This window comes from Equus caballus, chromosome 11, assembly GCF_041296265.1.
Source record: "Equus caballus isolate H_3958 breed thoroughbred chromosome 11, TB-T2T, whole genome shotgun sequence".
Classification (NCBI taxonomy): Eukaryota; Metazoa; Chordata; class Mammalia; order Perissodactyla; family Equidae; genus Equus; species Equus caballus.
Window position 1 is genome coordinate 52,912,640 of NC_091694.1, and position 22,437 is coordinate 52,935,076.

A 22,437-nucleotide genomic window follows, 5' to 3' on the forward strand; every position below is an offset into this window, starting at 1 on the left:
ATGAAAATGTTCTGGAACTGGACAGTGGTGATGGTTGCACAACATTGTAAATGTACTGTCACTGAATTGTATACTTTAAAATACTGAAAATGGCAACTTTTATGTGAGTTTTGCCACAATTTTTTTTTAAAAAGGAGAGAGAATGAAGAGAAAATTAGACGCAGAGTAGGAGGAATCGGACGTAGGCAAAGACTCTTAGGCAAGTCATGAGTTTCCCCAAACCAGGGACCTTCCCTGCTCATCAGACCAGGGGGGTTCTGCCGTAGAAAAGGGGACTTCTGGGGCCGGCCCGGTGGCACAGCGGTTAAGTGTGCATGTTCTGCTTTGGTGGCCAAGGGTTCGCTAGTTCAGATCCTGGCTGTGGACATGGCACCGCTCGGCAAGCCATGCTGTGGTAGGCGTCCCACATGTAAAGTAGACGAAGATGGGCACGGATGTTAGCTCAGGGCCAGTCTTCCTCAACGAAAAGAGGAGGATTGGCAGCAGTTGGCTCAGGGCTAATCTTCCTCAAAAAAAAAAAAAAGAGAAGAAGAAAAGGGAACCTCTCCTCTCACTGACAGGAGGCCACGTAGGGGCTGCAGGTCAAAGGTCACCTTGCTGAGTGAACCTGCTGGAGGGTTAACGTCGCCCACACCCATCGGCTGGTCTGATCCCATTTAACGTCATCTGCAGCTCAGCCCACCGAGTCCAAAGAAAAACTAATCAATGAACCTTTCTCTCTGATGTTTAACACATTTTGATCACATCTGGTGGCTGGACAGAGATTAGAGAGAGAGAGAACGGACACAGTCTGCAAAAACAACGGTCACCTTGCGGGGTGAGCTCCGAACCAAGACCAGGGTGCAGAAAACCAGCTATTTTAATTAAAAATCCTGGATTTAGGCCCAGAGTGAGGAATTTGACTTCAGGTCATTGTTTCAGACAGAATTCATCCAAAACACACGTCCCAGTGCTCATGTAGGCATCCCCCGGCACTCAGTCCTCCGAACCTGCAGGGAACAAACCAGATGCTCAGCTCTGCCCTCGTGGGGCTCCTGCTCCAACGAAAGAGACACACAGTAACGGGACACAGCGCGTCAGCTGGCGACGCAGGGTAGGGAGGAAAGCAGGCACCAGCACAGTGCCCCTGTTTCTTCTCAAGGTTTCGATCCCACACAGAACCACGTAACTGAGTCTCCTACCCAAATCCGGGTTCAGGTCCTGGTGTGAGTCGGCTTAAGGCTGCCAGAACAAAGCACCACAGACCGGGGGCTGACACGACAGAAACCTACAGTCTCACGGTTCTGGAGGCTGGAAGTCTGAAATCAAGGTGTCAGCAGGCTGATTTCTTCTGAGGCCTCTCTCTGTGGCTTGAAGATGGCCATCTTTTCCCTGCATTTGCATGTGGTCTTCCCCATGGGTGTGTCTGTGAGCTGATCTCTTCTTGTAAGGACACTCATATGACCTCATTTTAATTTAATTCCCTCTTTAAGGATCTCATCTCCAAATACAGTCACGTTCTGAGGTTATGGGGCTTAGGACTTCAACGTACGAATTTGGGGGCCACAAGCAGCCCGTCACAGGTACCAAGTGCTCCCACTGCCCTGCACTGCCTCCTCGGGCCCCTCACTGCATCAGACATCTCTCTCTGGCCACTCACCTGGCTCCCCATGGACGACGAGCCCTCTGACCACAGAGGCCTGTGAGTCCTATCCACTCAGTCTTATTCTCAGCTGCATCCACAGGTGCCCGGGTGAAGCCCACGGGGAAAGACAAAGAAGGAGCTCTTAACTCCAAACGGTTCAAGGTTGGGACAAGAATTTCAACAGCTTTAGCCGAGGAGGTCTCAGGAGGCGGCTTCAGAAGCAAGTTCAAGGCGTCCAGTGGGGAAAGGACCACAGCAGAGGACTGAGCAGTTGGGACAACGCCGCCGGGGAGAGTCAGCTGAGTCCACGGGCACAGGCCCTCCTCCGCCCCCACTTCCTGCACAGGCTCCCCTAACAGGCCGTGCACTCATCTTCCCCAGCACAGCCTGAATTCCAAAGCAGGCTCACATCCACGATCGTTCTCAAAATCCTGAGAGGCAGCGCAACGGGTGCCACCTCTCTGCTGGACAGACGGAGAAACTGAGGGTCAAAGAGGCAAGGGGTGCAGGGGTGGGGGGTCCTACAATTAGAATCCAGGGCTCCTTCCATGGGGCCCTCAGCCACACCCAACTGCCCCCACAGCAGCCCCACTGAGAAGATGGGGAGAGAAGACCAGTCCGTGCCACATCTCCTCATCTGTCGCCCTTCCACTCTCGGGTGCCCTGTCCTGCGGCTCAAGGGCCTTGTTGTCCAGGACCTAGTGGCCTTCTGTTGATGTCCAGCACTCTGAGCTGACCTGGCTGCAGGCCTTCCAACCCTGGCCTTCCGTGACCCTAAACTTCACCTCAAGACAAGGCCATTCATGCCTTTTTGGAGTAAAGGCTGCCTAAGCCATGAGCCCATATCAGAGCGATATGTGCCCAATTCTCTAAGGCAAGCTCTCTCCATATCCTCTTTAATTCATCCGTCCATTCATCCAGCCATCAAATACTTATTGAGCCAGAACTCAGAGATGCCAAGCACTGTGCCAGGCCGGGGCAGTTACAGAGGTTTATGAAGCTGGTTTCCTGCCCTGGAGGAGCTCAGAGCGCAGTGGGGAGGCAGTCACATAAACAAGTCATTGAGGTCAATGTGGTCCATGCCACCACAGGGGACTGGCCTATGGAAGCCGGAGGAAGAGTGATCAGCTTGCCTGATGAGAGGTGGAAGGCCATCCTTGCCCGGGTCTGGATCATTTCTAAGGCAGGCATGAGGGGAAGGAACTCTAGACAGAGGCAGCAGCTGTGCAAAGGCACAGGGTGTAGAGGTGTGTGCCAGGAGGGAGCAAGTGAGGGGACTGGAGAGAGGCCAGGCACAGCTTGTGCAGGCCCGTGTCAGCCCAGCTAGAAGCGCCTGACACTCAGGCAATGGGAGCCAGTGGAGACGACTCTGGAGCACTCAGATTTTAGGAAGACACCACGGATGGCCAGATGGTCGTGTGAGGCTAGGTGAGAGTGGGAACACCAGGCCTAAGCCTGGGATTCCTGGCTCAGTGAAAACAGAAGAAATATTTATTACGGATCAGGTTAATGGAAAACTTGTCCACTCCCAGGGGGATGTCAGTCACCTTCCAACTGCTTCCCTCCAGCCTTCTCACGTGGAATACAGCCCTCCGAGAACAACTGGGGCTCCTCCCCACCCCCCCATCCACCATGAGAGAACCAAGTAAAGGCAAGTCTGTGATTATCAATCACACCCACCGCAGGTCCACACTGTAACTCTTTCCAACTTGCCCACATCTCACATCGGTCCTCATTTGCAAGAGACTTGCAGCTGGAGCCGAATATATATATAGTCTTGACGCTCTGCAGTGACGCATAATTTACACCTTCCACTGCTTCTGGCAGAAATCATTTCCCCCAGACTAATAATAAAGCAGACCAGCCACCTAGAGTAAGAAAGCACCCCAACCACCCCCTGCAAGCCATTCGGAAACAAACCAGAGGGGCACTGGCATGTGGCACCCCCCAGGGCAGTGCTGACAGCACAGAGGAACCCAAGCATTTAGCGTCACTAACACTGGGCTTTTCAAACTGTGTCCCACAAGCCCTAGGGTTTCCTGGAGGAGTCTCCTGGAGTCACTTAGAAAAGGAAAGGGAGTGACCACGGGCCCACGCCACAGCACAGTCCACTGGAGGAGTATGTTGCTGGAAGAGCAGCTCTTGTGTCCAGACCTGAAGCCAGTACCAGGGAACAGCAGGTCTGGGAGATGGGAGACCTCAGGCAAGCTCTGACTCCCGGCCTCCCATTCATGCTCCAGTGTAGCTGTCTTCTTGGGCCACGTGCCTAGTCAGGAGCAAAGAGCCAAGGGCTCAGGGCAGAGCTGGCTCTACAGTCCCCCTGGAGTACCTGGTAATGCCTGGCCAAGCCCCACTCCCAATGGCTCCCCAAATGGCAGGGCTCCCCACCCGCCAAATTCACTCAGAGGACTCTGCAAACATGAGGAGGAAGCCCGGGTACATTCCCATTCTGGTTGTTTTCTCCTGGGTGAGACAGGAAGTCCCTCTGAAATGCTACACTTAGCGGGATCTCTGCAGCCACACCCATCACAGGGCTCCTTAAGGGTACACACACACAGAGGCTCTCCTATCCCTCTCTCCCTGTGAACACCCACAAACCCGGCTCCCTGTCAGTCTGATCCAGGTTCCTGATCAGCAGGCAATAGCCATCTGGCCAGAGCGGCAAGCAGACCCCTTTGGGAGATCTGCACAACTATTTTTTCCTAAGGACCAAAGATTGCCTCCTCTTTTCAAAGCAAAGAGAGAGAAACAGGAAGACCCTCCCTGCCCTCTGGGTGGACTATCTGAGCCCAGAGGGAAGACGTTTTAAATGGGCCTGGGAGGTGGGAGACTGGACGACACAACACAAACACAACCTACACGGGACAGGAGAGAACACGACTGAGACAAAGGATGAGCAGAAAGCCCTACAAGGGTCACCTTGAAGGACCAGATTGCAGGGCCAGGGAGGATGGGAACTGGCATACAGGCAAGGCAGAGTTTCCCACTACCATGGGGCGCTCCTGCCCTCAAAGGACCTACAATGGTGCTCAAAAACTCAGCAGCTGGCTCGATGAAAGAAGGAATCAGCGTCCCTTTTGCCATATCACAAAACACGTAACGGGTCTGTGACCCCAAAATGCGAGGAGGCATTCACCCTCCCACTCTGAGCAGTAACTGCCCAGGGCAGAAATTGGTCTAGGGCCTCTGGATGAATCTTCTGCAGAAAAATCAGCACTCAGAGGCTGGTTTATCTGCCACATGCTCTGAGATAAGATTCCCCTTAATTACTGACCTGTAGTTAAGATTCTAATCTCGGTCACACCCAGGCAACTTTATCGTACCCCCAGGAGGGTCGATGGGAGGCATTCAGACAGCTGTGACATTCGAAAAGAGGAATCTCTGGTTTAAGTTTGTGGTCTAAATACACCAAAACAAAACCGAAGATCCATGTGCGGAAGGGCCAGGGCTTCCCTAGGCAGACACGTCTTCAATGACGATGCTAAACCTGACAGAAAGAGACTTGGAAGAACCAAGATGGAAACTGAGTTGAGGTGACCAGAGCCAGAAAGACCAGGTCACGAGCAGAAATGGTGACCAAGGGGTCTGGAGTGACTCTCAAGGAAGCAGGCCTCTTTTACAAAAAAAAGCAAATGACAACGGCCAGCACCCTGAGTGATGGATGGGAAACCAGAAGGAACCAGAGCTGCCACCGCACAGACTGAGCCCGACCCCAGGCTCTCCATGGAGCACTGACATCAAAGGAGATAATTCTAACTTTCACAATGATTCTTGGACGTGGCCTTATTATCCCCATTTTAAAGACAGGGAAACTGAGGTCCAAGGTCAGGTAAGCAATGTGCCCACGGTCTCACACAGCCAGCACCCAAATCCTGGTCTGGTCAGCTCTGAACACCATTACAGCAGACTGCCTAGGAAGTGAGACCACCCACTCGAGGATCCAGGAGGGACCCAGTAAGTAACCCAACGGTCCCAAGGCAGGTCGACTTCCTCAACACCTGTTTTTCCCTCCAGCAGGAAATAATGATGGGTGGCTGCCCTTTGCACACAAGGTGACAATCCTACTTCATGTAATCTGACTTATTTGCTGCCACAGCGCAATGTTCTGCTGAGTCACGCACACTCTCTTCCTCAATCTGTCCTGTTACCCACAGCCATGCGTGTAAGGTGCCTGGGTGAGGAACAGGGGTTCTGTCAGTGTGTCACTCTGCAAACTCTTTATTTTTTTCCCTCTTATTCTTCTTCTCCCCAAAGCCCCCCAGTACATAGTTGTATATTTTAGTTGTGGGTCCTTCTAGTTGTGGCACGTGGGACGCCCCTCAGCATGGCCTGACGAGCGGTGCCATGTCTGCGCCCAGGATCCAAAGAGGCAAACTCTGGGCCACCAAAGCAGAGCACGCGAACTTAACCACTTGGCCATTCAGCGGGCCGCTACAAACTCTGTATTATTATTTTTTTTCCCCATGTGAAGCCAAAGAATGATCATGATTAGCAAACTCATTGATTCTTGAATTCATTGGTGTCACAGTTGAAATGACTGAACTATGGTCCTTCGTTTTTCTAACCAAATGCCCATGCCTGCTTGTTTGCTAAGGGCTGAGTCTGTAAAGACCACAGACCCAATCCTTGACCTCAAAAAAATCGAGAGTGTAGTGAGAGCACAGACAGTTCTAGAACAGCAGGGTGAGCACGAAGAGGTCTAGAAGCACACAGGGGGGCTGTGTCAGCAAAGTCTTCCCGGGAGAGTAACACGAAAGCCAAGAAATGAGCACAAGTTAATCTGGCTAAAAAGAAAACAGACCATAGCAAAAAAGAAAACATGTTTAAACCAGTTAAAAATAGGCAAAGGATCTGAATAGACATTTCTCCAAAGAAGACACACAAACCATCAATAAGCACATGAAAAGATGCTTAACATCATTAGACACCAGAGAAATACATACCAAAACCACAATGAGATACCCTTTCACATCCACTAGCATGGCTATAGCTTAAAAGACAGATAATAACAAGTGTTGGTGAGGAGACAGAGAAACTGGAACTCTCATACATGGCTGACAGGATCGTAAAATGGTGCCGCTACTTTGGAAAACAGTCTGGCAGTTTCTCAGATTATTAAACAAAGAGTTACCATATATGACCCAGAAGTTCCAGGTCTAGGTACATACCCAAGAGAAATGAAAACATACACCCACACGAAAACTGGTACACAAACCTTCACAGGAGCAATATTCATAATGGCCGAAGAGGAGAAACCACCCAAACGTCCATCAACTGATGAATGGATAAATAAAATGTGGCATATCCATACGGTGGAATATTATTCAGCCATAAAAAGGAATGAAGGACTGATTCATGCTACAACATGGATGAACCTTGAAAATATTATACAAAGTGAAAGAAGTCAGACACAAAAGGCCACAAATTATATGATTCTATTTATATGAAATGTCCAGAATCGGCAAAATTATAAGACATACAGTAGATCAGTGGTCACCTGGGGCTGCAGTGCTGGGGGGAAATGGGGAGTGACTGCAAATGGGTAAGGGGCAATGAAAATGTTCTCAAATTATCACGACAATGGCTGCACAAGTCAATGAATATCCTAAAAAAAAATCGTTGAATGGCACACTTTCCGTGGTATATGTGTTAAATCTCAATAGAGCTGTTAAAAGGAAAAGGGAGTGGGAGTAAAAGAGAAGATGGGGAGGAAGCTCACTTCGGGGAGAAGAATCGCCATGTACAAGGACACAGCAAGAGAAAGTAAAGTTGCATCCCAGAATTAGCTAGTTCCACATGGTTTTGATAACATTACTCATGTGAAGGAATAGCTAAAAACGCAGCTGGGAGGGCAGGCAGGCCATGAATGACCTTGTGGACAAAGCGAAGGCATGTTACGTTGTAAAGGCGAGGAAAAACCTACGGAAGGTCTTAAACAGGAGCAATCCATGATCAGACTGGCTAGAAAAATCAATGTGGCGTTACTATGGAGAATGGACATCACCGAGGGATAAAAGCGGTGGCCACTGCTGTTAGGGGCCAGGGCAGGAATGCAGGCAAGAGAAGAGAGAGGTCAAGCCCAGAGCAGTACAGACCTGAGGGTTCCACCCATGGGCTGCGGAAGACGCCTGCGTTGTGGCACTGGCACCATCTCCAGCTTCGAGCCCTGGAACACGGCCCCAGGATTAGCTTCTGAGCCCCACAGCAACACTTCAAAAAGAGAATTTCCACCCAGCCCCTTGAAACAAACCTTCCTTTGCTCCGGGACTAGGCAAAGATGAAAAGGAATGCCTAAGTCCTTAAGCAACCTCTTGCATTTCACCTCTCCCCACAAGCAGCCTTTTCCTCATTACACGCAGATCCTCTTCTGGGAGTGTCAGGGCAGCCAGAGGCCCCTCAGACCCAGGTAAGGAGCAATTAAGACTAATTAGCCTAGCCTGAGCAGCAGCAAACAGCAACCATCAGGCAGCAGTTTCAAATAAACTAGAAGTGGCCAGCAGCCGCAGCTCCGCTTGCTTTAATTACTAAGACCTGTGTCCTAAAAACACCCCAAAAAGTGCTCTCCAGTCTTGCTCCTCAAAGTGTGGGCCCAGCACCGGCAGCAGCAACATATCCTGGGAGCTTGTTAGAAACGCAGACTCCCGGGCCCACCCCAGACCTTCTGAATTGGAATCCGCATTTAATATGATGCCCGGGGGGTTCTGTGCCCATGGGTCAGGAGGCCTCGACCACAATGCTGTAACCAGACAGTCTTCCACTATGACCTCAGAGGGGCCCACGGAAAAAGGTTTCTCCCACCCCAGCAGCCCCCCAGTGGAAGCCCCAGTTAACTAGCGGCTCTCAGCATTCACCTGGCACGATCCCAGAACACGTGGGATGTAAACTCCATTAACAGAGCGTGTACAAGGTGCCGGCGACCCTCCCAGGCGCCCTTCGCAACTCAGATTCTGCAACTTGCCCAGGGTCTCACAGGTGGGGGGCCTGAGCCAGGATTTGAACCCACAGATAGCACACTCTTGCGCTACCCTCTGCAGCCCACATCAGGGGGAAGTTCTGCCCCTGTCCTTGAATGTGGTCCGAGCAGTCCACACCGGCATTAGCTGTGGGGCATATGCTCCAACCCACAAACCAACCCACACAGGGCATCCAGCACTGCTGGTATGTGGCAAGACCATCCCACCTGCTCTCTCTGTCTCTCTGTCATTAGGTTCATACCACAATCAAGACCCTGGGGCTGTCACGTTCATGTTACTCATCCTTCTGCCCCCCAGCCTTTCTTCCTCCATAGCCAGCTCCTGGTGCAGACCCCAGTAAGGCACTCCTGAGCCCCACCCCCACCCAGAGATCGAGGGACCCCTCTGGGCAAATAGGAACACCAGCCACCACCCTCCCCCATCCTACCTTTTACCCCCTCCATATCTGTCCTCAGATTAAATAGACTCAAAGAGAAGGCTAATTCCAAAACCTGTGTTCTTTCCTTGACCCTGTGTAGCCTCGTATAATCCACTAAAAAAAAAAAGCAAACTAAATCCAATCTAATTCCAGGATTTAATCATGACTTGCAAACTTAAAAACCCCTTAGGGTACTCAAATGCTTTGCTACTCAAATTGTGGCCCACAGATCAGCAGCAGCTGTATCACTTGGGAGCTGGTTAGAAATGCAGAGTCTTGGGCCCTGACTCAGAATCTGCATTTGGGCAAGAGCCCCATGTGATCTGCAGACACAGTAACATCTGGGATGTGCCAGTCTTAACGTCCTGCACGGTAATGTTGTACCGATAGGTTCCACACGCCCACACCAGGAGACAGGCCCCAGGGACTCGGAACCTTCTTTATAACATGAAAATAGACTGAGTACCAGATTAGTGGATTGTGTGTCGAGCATGTTCTTGATTATCAAAAACTCAACACAGTTTTATTTTTCACTCCAAGCACAACAAAGCCTTGTAGCTATTTATCTATAAAACACTTGCTAAATGAGAACAGTAGATTCCAACTTCTTATTTCTATTTCTAAATTATATTATGAAACAAATGCCTCAATGACACTCTCATGAGCCACGGCTAAAATAAGAATTCTCTGTCACGATTAAATTAGGACAAGAGCTCATTTCTGTAGAATTTTTAAAATATCATCTCTAAAGAGTTTTTACAACTTAATTAGTTTTTTGTTGACTAATCGTGGAGTTCTCTGTGCATTTGACAAGCAAATGAGAAGGGAGGAGAAATTAAGGCATCTGAGAAAGAACAATGGAAGCTAAAAGTCTGGAAAGGCTTTCATTCCAACAGAACAAGGCTGAAACTGAAGCCTTTTAGAGAGGTCACCTGCCAGTCACCCTAGAGGGGACAGTACATCCCCAAGAGCTGCTAGCCTCAGTTCCTTGTCTTGGCTGCATCTGATGAGCCTTTCGGAGAACCTGTCGTATAGTAAGTGCTCAAAAATAAATATTTGTTTTCGTTGAACCAAAAGTTGTGACTGATCTATTTACGGCAAAGAAAAAAAACCACAGGAAGTCTGGGATGAGGCCAAGTGTAAGCCAAGCATGTACCGGTGTGCCCTGCACTATGCTAGATGCCAGGATAGCTTGACGGAGGGGAACCGACTTGAAAGAAGAGTATGAGTTCATCCTGGCTCTCAAGAACTAAGGGCACCAGCTGGGGCCTGCACTGTGGCTGAAGTCCTTGCAGCAGCAGGAGCTTGTCAGACATGGAGAATCTCGGGCCTTGTCCCAGACCTACTGAGTCAGAATCTGTCTCCCACAAGATCAGGGAATTCGTTTTGGTCTAGAAGCATTGAAATCAGTTTGAGAAGCATTGCTCCAGGTATGGTCATAAAATACTGAGACTGAAATAGACCACAACTGGGGTCATCCCCCTGAGTGAGTACATATGTGATGGTCAATGGAGCCATCCACACATAGACAGCTTGCTCCTTTTCTCCTTCCAGGCGCATGGCAGGATTGCGTTTGCCCACCCACTTGAAGTTAGGTGTGGCTGTCCTTTAGTCAATGAGATACGAGCACAAATATCATGTGTCACTTCCAGGAAGAAGCTTTAAGAGCCATGTGCTATTTAAGACAGTCACTGGCAAGATTCCAGACAGTGGTCACTCCATCATCCTGGGTCCTGCAGGGTCCTACAGCCCCAAACCAACTTGCAACAGACTTGGAGCATAAGGAAGAAGCAAACCTATGCTGTTTTAACCATGAGGTTTGAGGGTTGTTTGTTACAGCAGCATATCCTAACCCATCCTAACTAATAGAGCACATATGCCCACAATGCTGCCCTAAACACTCCCCCACTGAGAACTGCTCAAACTCCTCATTATCCTTGAGGGTAGGACCTCCTTTTAAATCCTGAACAGCATTACTTAACTCAAGTACCCTCTTCACTCTGCAGACTCCAAGTCATCTTACTTTCTCCTTTCCCCAGATTTCCTCATGTATTTATGCTTTTATCTTATTGTACTGTGTGCTTTTTGGTAAGCTGCTTTGAATCCTTTTCCCAGCAAGGTGATAGACACTCACACGTACAGACACACCAGACTTGGCTCCCAATGAATCGTGGCCATTTCCAAAAAAAATCAGATCTACCCCTTGAAAGACAAAGATTTGCTGTTGCTGAGGATATTTAAAAGAACGGGGCCCTGGGCCAGCCAGTCTTCCTTCAACCTGTTCTTTCCACAAAAGGATACTTACAGAATACATGGCATACACAGTCCCTGCTTTTAAAAAGCAATTCATTCCTGGACACACCACCTCTCTCTTTACCTCGTCATAAGGTGAAATCTGAACTGCGCTAATTGCATGAAAAGACTTAGCTTCATTGACCAAAATTTTTTACTTTTAACATTCAGCTTTAGTATAGTTATCGAGCCCCTTCTGCATGTCTGACTTTGTGCTAACCACGGGTGAACCTTCTTTTAACCAGTTCCTCCTGGTGGGCAGTTAGGGTGTGGCCAGTTTCCCCTATATTAGACACAGTGCTGTAATGGACATTCTGACACCTACAGCCTGCCTATCAGACGCTTCCTGAGTCCAAATTCCTGGAATAGGACTTGCCACATCAGACAGCACGTACGCTGTTAAGGTTTTAAGGTATATTGCCAAATTACCTCGCAAGGAACATATGTCAATTTTCCTACACCCTTGCCAATATTCATTCTTTTTTTCTTTTGACAGTTTTCATTAATGCTATCTTTTTTAAAAAATTGCAATTCTTGGGGCTGGCCCCGTGGCCGAGTGGTTAAGTTTGCGCGCTCCACTGCAGGCGGCCCGGTGTTTCGTTGGTTCGAAACCTGGTTGCGGACACGGCACTGCTCATCAGACCACGCTGAGGCAGCGTCCCACACGCCACAACTAGAAGGACCCACAACGAAGAATATACAACTATGTACCAGAGGGGCTTTGGGGAGAAAAAGGAAAAAATAAAATCTTTAAAAAAAAATTGCAATTCTTTGATTACTAGCAAAACCGAATAAGCTGATGACTTTGAATATCTATTATTATGAAGTGTCTGTCCAAGTTCTTTGCCCATTCTTACCCTGCTGTGTTCCTTTGTTTTTGTTTTTGAAAATAATTTATAAAAGCATTTTCTGCATGAAGGACATTAACTTTTTCCCAATTTTTACTTGCCTTTTACCTCATTTTTTAAGGCAGAGGTCTCTGGTGGCAGAACCAACGTTTCACAGATGAGAACAATACAGGAGGGAAAGTGTACCATAACTGATTTGCAAGAGGCGAGGCCCCTCAGCCCAGTCAATCCAGCAGCAAGTCCTCTTGACCCAACCTGTAAAATACTTCCAAATCCATCCACTTTTCACCATCTCTGCTTCCACCACCCTGCTCCGAGCTTCCTAACTGGTCTCCTTGCCTCCCTTCCTACCCTCCTCAAATCCATCTCCACCCCAAAGTCCAGATGAGCTTTCCAAAAGAAATCAGAGCACGCCAGACCCTTCCATCCAACCAAAGGCTTTCTACTGCATTGAGAAAACTATCCACTGACCACTAAAAAGAAAGGACATAGATGTATCAAATTAACACGCCTTACACCTTAACTTTGCACAATGTTCTATGTCAAACATATTCAATTAAAAAAAATTATTAGTATCTTGAAATCAGCCATGGTGGGAGTATTTAACACCCTGGAAATGTGCAAGAGCTACAAAGCAGGGCTTCCCTCTCTCCATCCTCCACCCCCACCCCCCAGAGCTGGTTGTTAAGCATTTACCAGCACAGGAGTGGAGGCGGAAGAAGCCTTGCAGTGTCAGAGAATGATACCTGTCCTCTCAAAAATTGCTGAGAAGGAGAAGAGAGAGCTCCAGATGGAGGAGCTTCAGACAGGAGACCGTCTCTGGCAATCGCACAGATAGACAACAGAGACCCAGATGCCCAAATGATATCGAGGAGCAGCTGGGCCCTTGGAATAATGCTGTTCTTAGTTAAGTTCCCCAGAACCTAAAAGCAAACCTGGGGAAAGGGCAAGAGATCTCAAATTATTTGACAGTATATTTCTTCCACCACGCAGAATAAACAATCGAAATGCAAATTAAATTCTTATAGAAATATATATATATTGTGGAGGGGGGCACAACTATTTAACTTATCTGCCTCCCTCTGTCACATCCTAGCCTCTCTTGCCCTAGCTCACTGCTCTCTAGCCATTCTGGAATATTCTGAATCGCTCAAATATATCCCACATATTCCCTCTTCAGGGTTATCTGCACTCATAGCGACCTCTGCCGCAAATTATTTCCCACCAGATACTCACAAGGCTGGCTCCCTTGCATCATTCAGGTCTTTGCCCAAATATTACCTCCTTAGAAGCCTTCTCTAACAGTCTTAGTCGAACCAGCATCCTGCACCCCACATTCCCACTCTATCACCGCACCCTGTTTTACTGGCCCCATACCACTTTGAAATTATCTTTTTTTTTTTTTTCGCTAGTTTACCATCTCCCCAACTAAAGGTAAGCTTCTTTCCTTTTCTGTGTCTTTCACTGCTTCACCTCCAGCACCTACAAGAGTGCTCACAGCCCACTGTAGGCACCCACTTAGGGATTGCTGAATGAATGAATGATCAACTTTCGAACAGGGATTGGAAAACTACATACAGCCCATCAGCTAAGAATGGCTTTTACATCTTTATATGGTTGAAAACAAAGCAAAATAAGAATAATACTGCATGACACATGAAAATTGTAACAAATTCAAGTTTCAGTGTCCACAAATGAAGTTTTATCGGAACACAACCACGCCCACTGGTTTCAGATCATCTACGGCTGCCGTCGCGCCCCAGCGGCAAGAGCGGAGTAGCTGTGACAGAGACCATCTGGGGCTCTCACGGCTTCTCACTGCCTCTGGCATGCTGCAACTCACAGCGACACAGCTCAAATTCGATTTTGCCTCTTGGCCCACAAAGCCTCAAACGTTTCCTGGCCCTTTACAGAAAAAGTTTGCCACTGCAAGTTAAGAAGGAGAAGGCTTTGAGAAATGTTGCTGAGGGAGAACAGACAAGGCTTGCTAACCTAACGAACAGGAGAGGACCGGTCAGAGGGGGCAGTGTCAGGGGACATGGTGGATAGACGGATGGTGGTGATACTCACTATGGTGAGGGGGAGGGTAGAAGGCAGTGAAGAGAGGAGATTATGAGTTTAGTTTGTGAAATCTGAGTACCTGGGGACTGCGTCTGGATACCAGCTCCATAAGCTGGTTCCACAATGAACCAGGAAGTTAACCTAATAAAACCAATCTTTATCAGATGGTAGATGGGGAGAGACGAAATGTAAAAGGCGGAGGTGGGTGAGGCCTCTTATGAATTCACAAAATCCTCTCACAACTCATACACCTGTTGCAACTAAACCTCCACAATGTCACCCCATGCTCCGGTCTAGCAAGGGACAAGCCAGACCAACCTGCCGGCCCCCGTTTCTACTTCTCTCTACAGGTATAAGCACCATCCCAGAAGCCACGCCATTGCAGAGAGAGAGGAATAGACTAATTTTGCAATTAAGCACAGGGATCAGTCCTGACATTCTCTTAGAAAGGTTGACATGTGTGGCCTTGCTGCTGTGAGTAATAAGGGAGCAAGCTGGGAAAACAATGTCCCCCGGAGTGACCTGATAAAAATCCTAACATCTGACATGTACACCAGGATTCCGGGCTTACCAAACATTTTCTTTCACCAGCAAAGTGGGCACCAGCATCTACGCTCACAGATGAAGTCGACCAGGCTGTCAGATAAAACGTGGGCTTTCTCAGGCTGAAAAGAGTACAAGAAGGTCAGCATCTCATTCACGTTTCCAGGCGATAATGGACGGCGGGGATTCACGTGGCGGTTAACAGATGTCAGGGATGCCTGCTGACTTGTTGCTAAGGGAACTTTTGTGAAGATGCCTCGAATCCACACAACCCACAAGCCCTACCCACTGCTTTGAAGTCCTGCGGGGTGGCCGCTTGACCAGACCAGCACACGGCAGTGAAGAGGGGGCAGGCACCTCCTGAGCAGAGGCGCACAGAGGGGTGGGCCAAGGGTAGATTTTCAAACAGCAGGCGCTACAAATGCAGGCCACAGCCCCCAAAGCAAAGGGCAGGATGACTTAGCAAAGACGGCAGAGAGGACCCTGGTCTTTGTGGTCACAATTACATAGTACTCCATGAGCCACCAGCCCTAATTACACCTTTTGTGAACAGAGCTGATGACCACCTCAAACAATATTTGCATGAGGGACCAGGTCACACCCATTTTAGGCAATTTTCACATTACAGAAAGAAAGGCACTGTATTAAAATCAATTTGTGTAACAGATCATTCATCTACTAGATGCCAGACAGCTCAGATATACTACGTCTATTAATAACCAGCACCAAATAGCCCTGGCCTGAAGTAGCTGGACCGGTATGTCAATGGCCCAGTGGACAGACTTGGGCTTTAGGGACAGGAAAATCTGGTTTCAAATTCAGCTGCATCATTTATCATGTGGCCTTTATAAAGAAATCCCTGGCATCTTAAAAAAAACAAAACAAAAAAAACCTCCAAGGATGGCGATGGAGAATTTCCTAGCAGAATGGCAAAGTCTCCTGCATCTCGCCCCCTTCGGGGGTACCGCCCTCTCTCTCTCATCAGTCTGGCCTGGCAGTGCTCCCCTCTAATGGATCATCTGTCCCAGGTGTGTTCTTCTGACACTTCTGAGGTAGCCAGTCTGCAAAATGGCCCTCAATGAACCTTGCCTCCCTGTATCCACACCTGTATTCACCTGCCTCCCATACTCAATCTAGACTGTTCCTGTGACGCACTTTACCAATAGAATGTGCCAGAAGTGATGTGCCAGTTCTGAACCTAGCCTTAAGAAGGCTTGGCAACTTGCACTTTTGCGTTCTTGGAAGCCAGCCACCATATAAAGACTCCAACTACCCTGCTGAAAAGAAAGACGATGTGAAAAGGCCCTGGACTATGAGACACCATGTGGAGAGACAGGCCACATGGAAGAATAGCAAGGCACCAGATGCGTGAGTGAAGATGCCATTTTGGAGGTTCCAGTCCAGCTGAGCCTCAGGATCCCAGTCTCAGCCACTGCAAAATGCAGGAGAGACTCCAAGACAGGCCAGCAGAAGAACCGCCCAGCTGAGCCCCGTCAACCCACAAAAATGGGTGAGATATTAATAAATGGTTGTTTTGTGACACTAAGTTTTGAGGTAGATTGTTACATAACCATAGGTAAAACATCATTCCTTAATTATCCACAGCACAGCCCACTTGCCAGCTCGCTGTCTCTCCCCCACAGCCACACCTTGTAAACTCCTGCAGCACGATCACATGAATCCAAAATGGGAGAATAGAAGGTAGAGAGAAGGAGATCAAGTTCAAGGGTGACCCTCCAGCCGTCTAGTTCCGCTGGCAAACAGCATCATATTATTCTGTTAGTACCTCTGAGGTCCAGACCTGGCAGCCAGATCCCGGATTCTAAGAAGAGCACCTCAGTCAAGGAAAACTCTGTTGTGTTTGCATTCCAATCTTACTACCTCCCAGAATTATTTCCCAAAAGCTCTGGGAGGTTTGCAGATGCCTTTCAGTATCTTCTAGGTCCCTCATTTCTTACCTCCATTCAAGCTAAGAGCAGGACAAAAGGAATTCCCGGGCCAAGGTTAGGCCCTCTAGCCAATGGACCTGTCCAGCCATTGGACCACGTCTGACTCTTCAGCTCTTCCCTAGGGATGGGGACAGCTCCCCCTTCCATCTATCTTACCCAGGAGCTGTTTCTCAGCCTCCATGCTCATGCCCCAGCTGTCTGGTAGGAATCTTCTCCCTTACAGGGCCTCCGAGTCTATGGAGGTGAACTCAGGCCTGGCTTCGAGCTGGCAGAACATGCTCCCGCAGCTTCCGGCCCCCATCTCAGCTCTCTCGCATCACCCCAGCTCCTCCTCGACCATGTCTCTCAAATCTCAGAAGAGTTCTCAGCTCCTCTCCCTCTTCAAGCCTGAAGGCACCCTTAAGAAAGATTTTTCTGGCTGCTTTTATCTGAAGGCCATTATATCTCATAGGCAGCTGTGGGTCTTGTCTACCAGGCCTCCTCCCTTTTCTGGGAGTAGCTGGCTCCCTCCTCCTGGCACCCCCTGGAAGGCTCCACCATCCCCTGAAGAGCCCGGTTCCTTGTGGCAGGGCCCTGAGCCCACCAGGGTCCTCCTCACTTCTCTGCGTGGGCCAAAGCTTTCCTGGGGGCCACCCTCTGGATGCCAAGTATGTGCTGCACCGTTCCACCACTTCCTTGGAGTCTTGACCAAAGAGACTTCCCCAGTAATCAGGACCAGAATCTCCACCAAACTGGCCTCTCCCCAGGGGCTGGCAGACCGCCAGGGCGGAGCTTTCAGCGCTCTCAGAGTTAGCTCCCAACTCCCGTCCACGGGGTATGCTTTCTGCTAAATCAGGCCTCTCTCAGTTCTCCTTTTTTCACATGAACAATGAAGAAATCCTTGGGGAGTGTCCGTTTTGCACACACTACTCTCGACCCTTAGCACCCTTCCACCAAGATGTGGTTTCCTGGAACCACTCTTTCCCCCAGAGAACAGAAGGTACACTGGGGCGGGGACTCCGCTGGAGATGCCCTTCTCATCTGCGCACCGACCATCCCACTCCTCCCCCAGGAGGCGGGTGAAGTCCATTCTGTCTGCACTTGCATCCCCAACAACTCCCTTGGCCTTCTGAACTCCATGCCCCCAGCAAGCTCAGTGCCAGGCACCTGGCTAGCAGACATCCCATGAGGTTTGCCACCTCCAGGACCTATGGGCCCCTTCTCTGGCCTCCTGGCTTCTGCACGAACTCCCAGCCTCGATGAACACCTGGCTGGTGCCCTCCGGCTCAGGACTCCATATGCTGGCCAGTCCACCGCCAGTGACTCCCTTGGGAGTCCTACATTCTCCACTAACCCAGTCTGTCTTTGAGGACTCACCCCATCCCAAGGTACTCTACCTGCATATCCTCCATCCCCACCCAGGCCCAGCCTGTCCACATACAAGGTTCCCAGACACAAAGGGCCAGATCTGTGATCTTCCCTATTGAAAATGCATCTGCTTTGGCTCTGAAACAAGTCCCAGGGCTCAGGCCCACTCCTGCCTCCACCAATGGGAAAACCAGTAGCCTCCGAGCGGAACCAAACGTCAGGGTCAGCAGGAGAGAGGCTCCACATGAGAAGAAGCAGCTGCCCTCATTTTAGCCCCAGTACTTCAGCCTCCCCTTAGGGATGCTGTCACCAGCATGCTGACCTTGGGGGCTGCACTTGCCCTCGCCCACAAGGATCCAGACCTTTCCATCACTTGCCTTTTAACATAGTTGAGCCCAGGCTATCATGTTGAAGAGAGACACAGGCACAGGCAGAGGGTAATATTCAGCCACCTGAGCTGCTAACCAAATATGTGAGCATTACTCCTTGGGCAATTGCCTTCACCTCTCAGATTCAGTTTGCTCGCCTGTAAAATGGGGGGAGTGCCTCCCCCTTCACAGAGCTGTCAGGGGAACTGGTGACAACTATGCACCATGCCTCCCGCCTGAAGGCTGCTCAACAAACGGAAGTCCCTCTCGGCAGTACTGCTCACACAGATGGGCACTTCTGTTGCCCATCACCAGTTGGGAATTGTCTGAGGCCCTTCAGGCACCAGAGATTTCCTAAGTATGCATGTGTCATGGGACTAACTGACACACCCAAGACTGTCCCGGCTGATCATTCTGCTGGTTCCCCCGTGTCCTCTCCACCCTTCCTTTCCCCCAGGAAGAAAAAGCAGAGCCACTCCACTCCGGCTAACACAGCCTACAAACCCATCAGCCTCCCCCCCGCCCAAAACACAGCTGGGCGAGTCCAGCCAGGGACCCTCCTCACTGGACAGACATCCAACAGCCAAATTTCCACATCAGTATTTCCTGGAAAAGCGTGGCCACCGGAGGAATTCTAAAATAGCAGGCTTTCCCAGGGCTTTCAAGCTAGAAACAAGGAGGCTCCAGGTCCTCGTAAGAAGCAATATGCTTGCCTTCCTTCACATCTGAAGCTCAGAAGAGGAACTGAGAAAGCTGAGGAACACACCTGAGCCTCTCCTACGCACACAGGTTTCTCAAAGTACAGAACCAAAGGCTTCCGGAACATTCTCTGCTGACAGCCCATGAAAGCTCCTTCCAGACTAAACTTTGTTCAAATGCTACTAATCCATTTAGGAGAGATTTTGTGGTTCTCCTCTGGAAAGAAACACAATGTCCCTCTATGAGACTAGGCTCTACTTTTCGTAATATTTCCACAGGCAAACTCACCAATAACCATTCCACTCCTACCTGTCTTTTTCTTTTTTTTTTTTTGGAGCATTTTCAGTTAAAATTTGCTACTTTGTTCTTTGTGAAGTAGGTCGGGGGTTAAACTATAAATAAATTCAGTCTCCATGATTTGGGCAGTGTTTTACTAAAACGGTTCTGTATACTTAGCCAATTGTGGGTAACCACTTATTTAGTCTTCACAACAATCCTGGGGTCGGGCAGCTTTTTACTAAAGGAGATGTCCTGTAAGGTCACTCTCCCCCACCCCCACCCCCCGCCAAAGGACTTGAGAAACTTCGGATCCTACTCAGGTTGTGACCATGCGCTCAGCGATTAGAGGACGGCGAGGCCTCCCAACTGTCACCCAGACAATAAACAGCCAGCCGACTTGGCTCAGCAGGTCCTGTGTAGCCCCGGGGCCAGACCAGAACCCCAGGAACAAGCCACTTTCAGGTTCTGAGCCGGGGACTACGGGCGGCGGCTGGAACAGGGGAGGGGGCACTGGCTGGGGGCTGTGGCACCCCTGGATCAAGCGTGCTGACGGGGCTCAGGCTGGTGGCCAGCCAGGCTCAGCTGACCAGCAAGTGGGCGGCCCCGAGGCGGCCAGGGAGCCCGACCCGGGCAGCACGACCGTCCACGGGCCAGCAGGCTCCGAGCTCCCGAGTGGAGACACTGGGCTGCGGGGCCGGATCGGTGCCACTTTTCCGACCCCCAATCCTCCGTGCGCCCTCCCCAGACCGCCGGTCTTGGCAGCCTTTCGCCGGCCCCTGCCACTGCCGGGAACGCGCCCGCCCGCCCCAGAACTCACACAGGCAACAAGTTCTCGCTTCCTCAGGCGGCCACGATGTGCTCGGGAGGCCCTGCCCGGGGAGCGCTCAGGGGGCGATCCCCGCGCTGCCCGCGCCCCAAAGGGCGCCCGCTGCCTTTGCCGCCCCCGGGAGCGCAGAGCAACGGGTAGGGCGCGCAGCAACGGCCCCCGGCTGGCCCCGGGCCGTCCCTCGTACCGGGACGGCTCCGGCAGCGCTGGTGCAGGCAACAGGTATGCTAGCGCGCCGAGGACGGAGCCCCGGGTCTTCCAGCCCCGGCCCTCGCCCCTTACCTCCAGCAACTGCACGTAGCTCGCCGGGAACCAGCCGCGGAGCCCGTCCTCCTTCTCGCCTTCCCACCAGCCGCCGTCCGGGACCTGCAGCAGCGTGATCAGCTCGCCGGCAGCAAAGCGCAGCCCCTGGCCGTGCCGCTCCCCGGAGAAGGGGTACAGGGTCCGGCAGCGGGCGCCGGACATGGCCTTGGCGCCCGGGCTCACAGCCCAGCCTGCATCCCTGCCGAGCCCCGCGGGCTGGGCAGCGGCTCCGCGGGGTCCCAGGCGCCCGGCGCTCCGGGCTCCCGCGCTCTGGGCGCGCGCCGTGTCGGGGGGTGCGCGGGGTTCCCCGGCCAGGCGGGGGAACGCGCGCCCCACGCAGATTAGCGGAGACTCGCTGGCTTCGGAGAGGCAGCGGCGACGCCCCCGGGCCGGGCAGCTCGCAGAGCCCAGCTCTGGGCGGGGGGGCGGGGCTCAGGGGGAGGAGACCGAGGCGCCGCGGGCTCCGGAGACAACTTCCCGGGGACGCGGAACGCGGGCTGCCGCCGCGAGGGCCGGCCGGAGCTGGAGCCGCCCTGGCGCGCGGAAATGCGCAGCTCCCCAGGGAGGTGGGACCCGGAGCATCACCCTCGGCCGGGCTCCGCGGCGAGGGAGTGGCCGGGCGTACGTGGAGAGGGGGCCAGCAGCCGGGTGGCCGAGCCGGGGCTCTCGCGGAGACGAGGGGGCGGGGCGGGCGGGGGCTGGACCAGGGCGGCCACGCCCGCTGAGGGCCGGGCGCTCCCTCTCAAAGCGGGCAGGTCACCGGGGAGGGGTCTCTCCGCTCACACCCCAACCGCCGAGGGCTGCTGGTATGGAAACACCCGCTCTGCGCCTGTCTCGTAGGCCTGGTGACGGGCGGCGGGCGGGCGCCTCCCCCGAGGTGGCTGTGGGGGAATGTGTTTGTGGCCGTCAATGTCGTGGTTGAACCTGGGGTTGAACTTGACTCACCGGAAACTGAACAATGGGTGAAAGACAGGTTTGAAGCCTGGCGCCTGAGCCGGGAAGCCAGGTGGCAGCGTGTTACAGCGGAGGGACAGAGCGAGGAGGAGACGGAGACGGAGTCGGAGTTGGTAGAATTGGAAGCAGGTCGATGGGGATCAATGGAGAAAGCGGGAAAGGTGAGAGGGACGGCCCCCACCGCTTTGACGCGCAGAGGAGGCTGGCCCAGGGTACCCGCCCTCCTGAAACCCAGATGGACCAGGCTGAGGAGTCTGCTCAGTCCACGAACGTCAGGGAGAGGCTGCCGCATTCCATGCCAGCTGCCAGCTACCTACAGAGATCATTTGGACAAGTCCCTGCTCTCCACGGACCAGAGGACCTGGGTACTGAAGGAAGCTGACCTTGAATTGAGGGTAGAGAAGTAAAGGAAAGCTGGGTTTCTTTGTTAGCCTACCATACAGGAAGACTTAAAGGCCATTCCCTAAGCTGTAGATAGCTGGACCCTTTAATCTCTCTGTATACTTCTAATTGCCTACTCATACATCCTGCTCAGGAACCGTCCATGGCTCCTTACTGCCTATTAGATTAAGGACAGGCGTCGCAGCCTGTGCCTTTCAGGCCCTCCACAATGCCTCCCCAGCCTCTCTCTCACTTTGCTGGCCTGGATATGCTCTATAAAAGCACTCAGGCTGGGCTGCAGGAGCCGTAAGATTTTGCACATCTTCCTGTGCTGATTCAGTGCTTCTCAGTCCTGGCTGCACCTTAGAACCACTTGAGTAACTTTAAAGATGCTCACGCCCAGGCTCACCCTAGCTTTGGGAATCGTTGCCGAGCCATCTTCCAGCCGTCTCACCTGAGCGGGCTCGGCCTGGCCTCTGGCCTTGGGTGAGTTGACAGATGCAGACTGTTGATCATATTCCATCAACTGCAAATTCACAGACCCTTGCTTGGCTAGAAACATGGGAAAACA

At 51.5% G+C, this 22,437-nt stretch overlaps 1 protein-coding gene across 2 annotated transcripts in view; it reads right to left on the reverse strand.

Annotated features, from left to right (window-relative positions):
* The window catches only part of GAS7 (growth arrest specific 7), a 219,070-nt gene extending 197,843 nt beyond the window's left edge, over window positions 1-21,227 (reverse strand). Inside the window, exon 1 of one of the 2 annotated variants that reach the window (XM_023653502.2) lies at window positions 20,511-21,227. In XM_023653502.2, coding sequence (XP_023509270.1) covers window positions 20,511-20,693 — 183 coding nt within the window. In that variant the 5' untranslated portion in view covers window positions 20,694-21,227. The remainder of the gene's footprint in view (window positions 1-20,510) is intronic. The other variant, XM_070226552.1, reaches the window with a different exon arrangement.
* Window positions 21,228-22,437: the final 1,210 nt, after the last annotated feature.